This window comes from Quercus lobata, chromosome 3, assembly GCF_001633185.2.
Source record: "Quercus lobata isolate SW786 chromosome 3, ValleyOak3.0 Primary Assembly, whole genome shotgun sequence".
Lineage (NCBI taxonomy): Eukaryota > Viridiplantae > Streptophyta > Magnoliopsida > Fagales > Fagaceae > Quercus > Quercus lobata.
The window spans coordinates 2,021,334-2,030,681 of NC_044906.1; the positions used below are offsets into that span (position 1 = coordinate 2,021,334).

The 9,348-nt window shown below is 33.0% G+C and overlaps 1 protein-coding gene across 1 annotated transcript; it reads left to right on the top strand.

Annotated features, from left to right (window-relative positions):
- Positions 1–241: 241 nt before the first annotated feature.
- Positions 242–3,468, top strand: LOC115979771. The gene is made up of 3 exons (XM_031101832.1): positions 242–865; positions 1,329–2,066; positions 2,635–3,468. Exons 1-3 carry the CDS (start codon positions 242–244, stop codon positions 3,466–3,468), a joined length of 2,196 nt encoding a protein of 731 aa, XP_030957692.1.
- The last annotated feature ends 5,880 nt before the right edge of the window (positions 3,469–9,348 follow it).

Genomic DNA, 9,348 nt, shown 5'->3' on the forward strand with positions numbered 1-9,348 from the left:
ATTTGTATGCAAAATCATAAATACGTTTTTCATCTAAACATAGAATTCATTGGCATATTTATTTAGTTTATATCTTGTCTTGCATTACGTTTATGATTGTTTCCTATATCAAGAACTCACGGTATGGGTCCTGCAGGTTGCATTCCCCAATTTGGATTCATTGACAATTTCTCATATGTCTAAACTGAAAATTATATGGCATGACAAATTTTCCCCTGGCTCTTTTACGAAGCTTCAGTCCATGACGGTTCAATTCTGTGAAGATCTTATCAAAATCTTCCAGGTTAATATGCTGTCAAGATTCCAGAGCTTGGAGTCCCTTGTAGTAGATGATTGTGGTTCGCTAGAAGAAATGTTTGAACTACAAGGGCAAGAAGTTATGGAGACACGTGCACTCACTCAGTTGAAAAAATTATTTATGCGTCGTCTACCGAACTTGAAGCGTGTATGGAATAAGGACCCCCGGGGAACTTTCTCCTTACAAAATCTACAAGAAATAGAAGTTGTGGACTGTGAGAGTTTGAAGAATTTGTTTCCAACCTCAGTGGCCAAATCACTCCAGCAATTGGTCAATCTTCGAATATGCAGATGTGGGATTGAGGAAGTTATTAACCAGGAAGAAGGTGCAAAAGAAGATGTGAGATTTGTGTTCCCTAAATTGACTCTCTTGAAGCTTCGAATGTTGAAAAAACTCAAGTGGTTTTACCAAGGGGTGCATACTTTAGAATGGCCATTATTGAAAACATTGGAGGTATCTGGGTCTAATGAAATTCAGATATTTGCTTCAAAGAACATTAGAATTCAAGAACCAAATGAACAGAGTCAACTAGAGACATCCATTCAACCACTTTTCTTGGTTGAAAAGGTAAGAGACTAATGGTATAACATAAATTATAGCTAATCCCTCTAAAAAAAAAACTGGTCCTAAATTTGAAATTTAATATGCATTTAATTACATTTATTTTTTTTTCTAATTATTTGATTAATTTATGTATATTTTTATGATAGAAAATGTGTTTTTGTATAGCCATCTTGTTTTAATAAAATCTTATTGTAATAAAAGCTTATAGCACAAATAGTATTATGTCAGTTGAGTCACTAACATTTCAAATGTGCCAGTTTAGTTCTTGATCTTTTGATATTGTGTCAAAATGGTCTCTACAGTTAAGTAATGGACAGAAAATATTGACCATTAGTAAAAAAATTAATTTTCATTCCACTGGGCTTCCACCTTGACAGTCATGTGACCTATTTTTATTATCTTATTTTCTATTATGCGAGTTATTATGATTAGGTATGTCATTTACACACATAGGATGGACTTGCAGGTTGGGTTTCCTAGTTTGGAAACATTGGCAATCTTGAACATGGAGAACTTGAAAATCACATGGCATGATAAATTAGCTGAAGATTCCTTTTTCAAGCTTCAATCTCTATTTGTCAAAGACTGTGAAAATCTTGTGGATATCTTTAAATCTAATATACTAACAAGATTCCAAAGCCTAGAGGGAATTTACGTATCTAATTGTGGTTCACTACAAGAAGTGTTTGAACTTCAAAGCCACGATGTTAGAGAAAGACATGCTGTGACAGCTATTCCTGTGAAAATATTGAAATTGCAACGTCTACCGAAGATGAAGCATGTATGGAATAAGGACCCCCAAGGAATTTTCAGCTTTCAAAATCTACGAAAAATAAGTGTTTTGGAATGTGAGAGTTTGAAAAGTTTGTTCCCAGCATCTGTGGCTAGATGGCTCATGCAGTTGGAGGATCTTCGGATAGAAAATTGCGGAGTGGAGGAAATTGTTTCGCGTGAAGATGTTGCAGAAGCTGCAGCAAGATTTGTTTTCCCTAAATTAACTCTCCTGCTACTTCGTAAAATGCCAAAACTTAAGTGGTTTTGCCGGGGGGTGCATATTTCAGAATGGCCATTGTTGAAACAATTGGAGATGACTGGATGTGATCAAATTGAGAGATTTGCTTCAAAATTTTTGAGCTTTCAAGAAACAGTTGAACAGATCCTAGTTGAGCCCTCCATTCAACAACCTCTTTTCATGGTTCAAGAGGTGAGAGGCTAATTTAACTACTCTTTTTTTTTTTTTTTTTACTGAAACTACTCTTAAAATATGTAGGTTTACGAGAAATTATAACCCTGTTTGGAGTGGTAATCATCTCCCACACACCCAAAAAAAAAAAAAAAATTCAAATGTGGATCCACAGTAATGCTCATAAATCTTTATATTTGCATCCAAATATATGTCCCTCTGTTTTTTTTTTTTTGGTCCACGTGCCTAGAAATATTGGTGTACCACAGGTGTCGAATTGTGACAACTTGAAAAAATTGATTGACAAAACAGGTAAATGAGTTTTTTGGAAAATGCTTTTCTTATAAATGACTCTTACACCACCTTGCATTTGCTGCATCATTTTTTGTATGACATTTTACATTATTCGATAGCATTAGTTAAAGATATTGTTCTTTAATCTTTACTTTCTTTGATTTTTATTAATAAATATTTCATCTATATATGTTCTGGTGATAAGATGATACCATGTTCCTATCATTAATTGTAGAGACTTCCATTTCATTAATGAATCCTATTTTCTTTTCTGTACTGATTTGAATTTTTATAGGGTGCATTTCCCAACTTGGAGGATTTGAGATTGGGTCGAAATCACAACATGAAGGGGATAGAACTCGCCCATTTTTTGGAAGAAGTGTGCTTTTGCAAACTAAAAGTTCTTTCGGTGATTGACTATCTAGCTATTTCTAATTGGTCTGGTTTTCTTAAAAGATTACACAACATAGAGAAACTTGTTTTGACGGGTAGTTCTCAGGAAGAAATATTCCCGTATGAACTTTTTGATGAGGAAAAACATGATAGGATACTCCCACAACTAAGAGAATTAGAGCTGTTAAACCAACCATTGCTGACATGTTTGTGGAAAGAAGACACTCAACCAAGCCTAATTTTGCATAATCTGGAAAATCTGAAAGTGTCACAATGTGGCGAATTGAAAATTTTAGTGCCATCCTCGATGTCTTTCCAAAATTTGACAAATTTGGAAATATTGAAATGTCATGGATTGATTAATTTAATTACATTCTCAACAGCCAAAAGTCTGGTACAACTCAAGAAAATGAGTGTGAGTGAATGTGACAAGATAACAAAAGTTGTAGTAGGGGAGGGAGGTGAAGCAAGTGAGGTGATTACTTTCACCCAGTTGACATACTTAAAACTTGATTCTTTGCCAAAACTTGCAAGCTTTTGCTTCGGAAGTTATTCCTTTGAGCTCCCTTCATTGGAAGAAGTAATTGTGAGGCAGTGCCCTGAGATGAAGATTTTCTCTCGTGGAGCTTTAGGGACACCAAAGCTAAAAAGAGTACTAGCAACACAAGAAGATGAATGGCATTGGAAGGCTGACTTGAATACCACCATACATTGGCTCTGGGAGGGCAATCTATAATATCACCATGCAATAATTCTTTTGAGAAAGGGTAAGTTTATTATTCAACAAATCTCCTAATTTTCCACACTATTAACTTCAATCTTTTTAATGCGCTAATGCATGAACAAGAGCAACATTTTCCCTCTCCCACAAGATAATTATCATAATAGAAATATAATAGAATTATGTGAACATTGCCAATTTTTAGGAATAGTAGAATCCTAGTAAATTGCACTAGTATGTCTCCATCATACATATTATTGTGTCCCTTCACACTTCATAAGCACACACAAAAATAATATTATTATACTTAAAAGGATAATATTTTTACTTGACAATACTTTGATGTCAATGGTTATAATGATTGATACTTTTCGTCAATATGTTGTTTTCTATAATGCAAGGTTGAGAATTCTAAAGATGGAGATCATCCTAAATATGCAGTAGCGGGAATTTGGCTTGTATTTGTAGTTTGTGGTACTTGGGATCATGTTTCTTGCTCCTGAAATCATGTGCTTAAGAGGGTTGTCATCCCCATGGTCATGGAACTCATAGTTCATCCATTTGTTGTTTATTATGCTATTGTTTCTCTATTTTCTTGTTTTTCCATGTTTGTAAAAACAAACAAACAAACAAAAACCAAAACCAAAAACCAAAAAGAAAAGAAAAATGTAGTAGTAACTAGTAGCCGTAGCAGTACTACTACATTTTATTCGTGTGATACATTTCTCTTTGGAGTATTATAAACTACCTCTTTTTGATGCAAAAAGACTATATGGCTATTTGAATGAAGTTGTGTGTACATGTTATTATTTTGACTAGTCGCAGACCCACGCGTTGCGCGTGATAATTTTTTAAGTAAAATATTATTTTGGTTCCTAAACTTTGTAAAGAGTTTTTTTTTTTTTTTTAAATTAGTTTTATCATATTTTTTCAACAATCTCATCTATAAGGTTTCTTACCATTATCATATATTTATTGGTTGATGAATTGCATAACATTGATATTAAATGAGAGGTAGAACTGTTCATTAGGTTTTTCAATTTTATTTCTTATGTAATTTCTATTATTATTGGAGAACATCTCATTTTAGTTATGATAGGAAATATAATTTCCTTAGTTAGAGTTTGATTCGTTTTAAGTTTAAATTTTGTATTATTATATCTAATTTTGTATTATTGATTTAATTAAGTGAGTGTAATGGTTGATTTTATTGCACGGTAAAGTTTTTGATGTCCTCTATTCGATTTCTGCTGTCAGTTGTTAGAATAATTAGGTCTTCAAATTGTGCATTTGAAAAACTCCTTATTGGATGATCATGCATACTTCCCAGAAATCGAATTGACATTTGATTTCACTTCTTTTTTTCTTCATTCATTTATTCTTTATTACTTTGTATGTTCCCTTGCTTGTTGTAATTTTTATGGTTATCAATAAGAAATAGATATCATGGATGTCTTAAATAGTTATAGATATAGTTACGTTAGTGGTATGGCAAGGGTTTTTTTGTTTTTATTTCTTTTTCTTCTGAATTTTGAAGGAAATATAAAATGCCTTTCTCTAGTTTGGTCTCAATCAATTAAGACACTCATAATATCTTAACTGAAGTAATAATGAGCCTTTTTTTTTTTTTTAATGTAAGGTGGTTAGGTTAGTGGTATGTCAAAATTTTTTTTTTTTTTTTTTTAAATTTCGAAGGAAATGTAAAAGGTCTTTTTTTGAAGAATAAAATTGGTGACTTTTTGAAGAGTAGAAATATGATATTTTTTAATTACCTTGTTCATAGATTTCATTATTTAGTTATAAACATTTAAATTAAAGTAGATGAATTTATAAATGCAAAATTTTATGTAAAGTTATAACTGCACAAGATGAATATGTATAGATAATATTTTTTGTTTTTTATTATTCATGAATCATTATTTCATTGTTTTCATATAAATATCTAAATTAAAGTTTTTTAAATAGAAAAAAATATATTAAAATAGATGACTATATGAATATATGAAAGTAAAATTATATGAAAAGTTAAAACTATCCAAGATAAACGTTTAACCATCGGTGGATGTGTGTTTTTGAAAGACTAAAAGTATGCTTGATTGTTTTAGCTGGAACTATATAACTATGCCAATATTATTGTGACTGGTTCTACCTTTTGCAAATTATCAAGTTTGGTGGCCTTACAAAATAGGTATTTCATTTTGAAAAAAACTTTACATTAACTCCTCTTTCGTGACAACTTTTCTTTTTCTTTTTTCAATTTTTTCTTTTTGACAAAACAACTTTAGAATATTAAGATTTAAGTTACCACATGTGGTAGTTGTAAAACATGTTAGTGATATAAATAATAGAAAGGTTTAAGTATTTAAAAAATAAATAAAACATTTTGTTTTTTTTAGACCCCCTAAAACACAAGTTGTTTAATCTAGTTATTTAGACTACTAACATCCTTTTGCTATCTCGAGTAGAAAACTTATTAACACGACCACGTGACAGCTCCAAGTCCATGGACTACTTCTTTCCTAGATCCACAACGATCACAAGTACTCCCACTTGTGTTTTTCTTTAAGCTCTTTAAACAGCAACTGAAGCGATCACCAAGCTCTCGACATCATTCTTGATCTTAATAACCCTAAGTGTGTATGGAGGCAAACACCTCTAGGTCTCACAAGAGATTCACACACACAACATATCAACAACATCTAAAATGTGGCTAGAGTTTTTCTTTTTATACTTAAAGCAAAACACAAAACCCTACATGTCATATGGGCTTAGGTTGAGTTGGAAAATTCTGCAGAAAAACAATCTACACGAGCTTCAATCAATTGAGTCTAATTTTCGATCAATCGACCCTTGCAGAAATTGAATAGTAATTTCCTGCATTTACTCAATTCCAACTTTATACAAACACACACTTTGAGTAGCCTAAATCTAGACTAAATGTTTTGATCATGGTTTGCCAACATATACATATTGAAGTTCTAATACATTAGTTCCTAATTTCTTAGAATCTAACAAACTCCCCCTTTGGCAATCCATGACAAAACACATACCAAAATAAAAATGCTCAAAGTTACAAAACAGCCCATTACAACAAAATGCCCAAAAACAATTCAACCTAACTACTATTTATCAATTGCCAGTGTAGACAGTAGCACAAATGAATCAACCTGTATATTCCTATAACACTCAACAAACACATAAACGCATGTGTGGAAAATACAAGTAAAAACAAAATAAATTCTTGATTTCACAAAACAGAAAATAAAAGACATATATCATGAATAACCTCATAATATAAATCAATAATCAATATAGCACATGTGAAACAAGAAACAATAAAAGAGCTAAAAAACAACATAATATCTACCCCTAACATATACATCCCATAAAAACAAATACATCATGAGCCAATAAATAATACATCATGAATCTCCTAAATACAATCTAAAGCTCCCCCTATCAACAAAAACACAAAATCTCCCCCATCAACATGTATAAATACTCCCCCCTTTTTGTGACAAATTGCCAAAGGGCAATCAAGACTCATCATCAAAAGGTGGAGGTGGGGAAGAATGTCGAATACTCGCCAGATCCACACGTAAAGCCTAAAGCTCAGCCAACACATCCACCAAAATCTGTCCATGCGCCGCCTGAATGGTCATGACAGTCTCCAACGTACCCCGAAGGCTGGAATCATCTGAAGCAGAAGGCGGAGGATCAACTGCGATAGTGGGATCGACAAACTCCTTAGTAGATGGATCACCAGATGGAGCAGGCCGAGATGCATCACCTATAGAAGAATCTACACGTGGGCATTTAGAGCTAGCTTTCATCTGAGCCGCTCTTTTCCTAAGAAAAGCAACTCTTATGGGGGCGATGATATGAACAGGCTCGGATGCAGGAAAATCCTATAAACCCAAATCTAACAAAATCCTATGAATGAAAACCGGAAAGAAAAGACCATGTCCCTTCGAGCTACTCCTATAAACCTCAACTAATGTGCTAATAAAAAGAGAGGGGAAACAAATAGAAGCATCGGTGACAAGAGCATACAAAAAAGCACATCTCTCAATGGGAATAGTGTGTAAATGAGAGATAGGCCAAATGGAATGACATGAAATCTGGAAAAATAGATAATTGAACTCAGTAAGCTCATGAGAGGTGATACGAGGATCAGTACCCTATTGAATGGTAGTACTAGTGATGAGTGACATGATGTCGTCAAGAGGAAGGGTCTCATCATAAGGATAAACAAGCTGTTGTACCAAAGGTACACCAAAAGCAGAGGCCACTACTTGAGGAATAATGACATACTCTTTTCCCCTTATCCAACTCTTCACAAACTGAATGTTGGATGAAGTGGAGTGAATAGAGAGGTTCGAATAGAACTCTCTGATCAAAACAACCGAAGGAGGATGATCTACATCTAAAAGAGGCAACCAACCCCTACGATCAAAACTCATACGAATCTTAGGATCAACCTCATCTTAAATCACTTTCCTCTCAACCCACACCATCCTACAGGCATTCAGCTTCTCAAAAGTTTCCTGATTTTTCGGACTAAGAAACCTATCACTCTAGAAAACAAGGGTAGAGGAGGTGGAGGTTTTCTTATGGGCTCTAGACTTCCTAACCATGATGCTAAGGGTAGGAAAGGAAAGACCAAAATAGAAACCCCAAAAAGAAAACAAAGAAAACCAAGGGCAGACTACATTAGACAAGGTTAGAGAGAAAACAACAATATAAAATATCATTCTATATGATGCATGAACTAAATGAACATATGATGCATGCTCTAATGCATTGAAAACCATTCAATTATACTTTAGAAACCAATTATTGACTTGAACATAGAGTTTTAGTATAAAAACCCCAAAATTTGAAAAATCCAAGTTCACAAATTTAATCAAATTGAGAAAATTAATCATTACACTAGATAGAAATCATCATATAATGACATAATTAATCAATTACACAAGCCAATTTTACCAATTACAATCCAATTGCACAAAAACCCCAATTTCATGTAGTTTCAAACCCTAGAATTTCAAATTGTTCTCAAATCACCAAATTGATCAAATTAAGGCATGGGAAACATGTTTATAACATTTAAGAACAAAAACCCAATGATCAATTTTGAAAGAAACCCACACAAAAATAAAAAACCCCAAAAATCTATAGGTCCGAAAATTACACCTAAAATGTATGAAAAATGTAAATAAAATGAAAAAGAAGGGGTAATAAGGTTTTACCAGCACTTGAAGACAAAAACCCTTGAGAAAAATTAGGAAGAAAATGAGCAGTGTGATGAGCACGTGAGAAAAGCCTTTTAAAACACCTTCTGACCGATTTTCGATCGGTCAAAAAAATAGATTTGATTGGTCAAAAATCACATTGGATCAATCTAGCACCAATCGAGAACCGATCGAGTCAGGCAGATTCAAACCTAATTTTTTGTCACATTTTCGATCGATCGAGCAACAGGTTCAATCGATCGAAAATCTGGAAAAAGCAGTTTTTTGAAAAACATAGCATTTTAATGCAGAAACTCCTCAAAGCACATTGTTTTATGAATAAAATGCATGAGTACGAGATGTAAATTTTTTCAAAAACACTTAATTCAACCCAGATCTTCCAAAAACAAGATTTTCAAACAATTTATCCTCAAAGTTCAAACATAAAAACATATTTTGCATCAAAATCAAGGAATTTTTAATCTTTGATGGCTACAACAAGTTCACACACAATATAATGTACTCAGTTTAGCAAAGAATAACTTATGTAGTGTGTGCAACTAGAATAGCTTGAAATACATGTGAGGTGATAAGTAAATAGTGATCAATTACAATTTCTATAAAATTCATCACATAAATTTGAAAGTGACTATCACCTAAA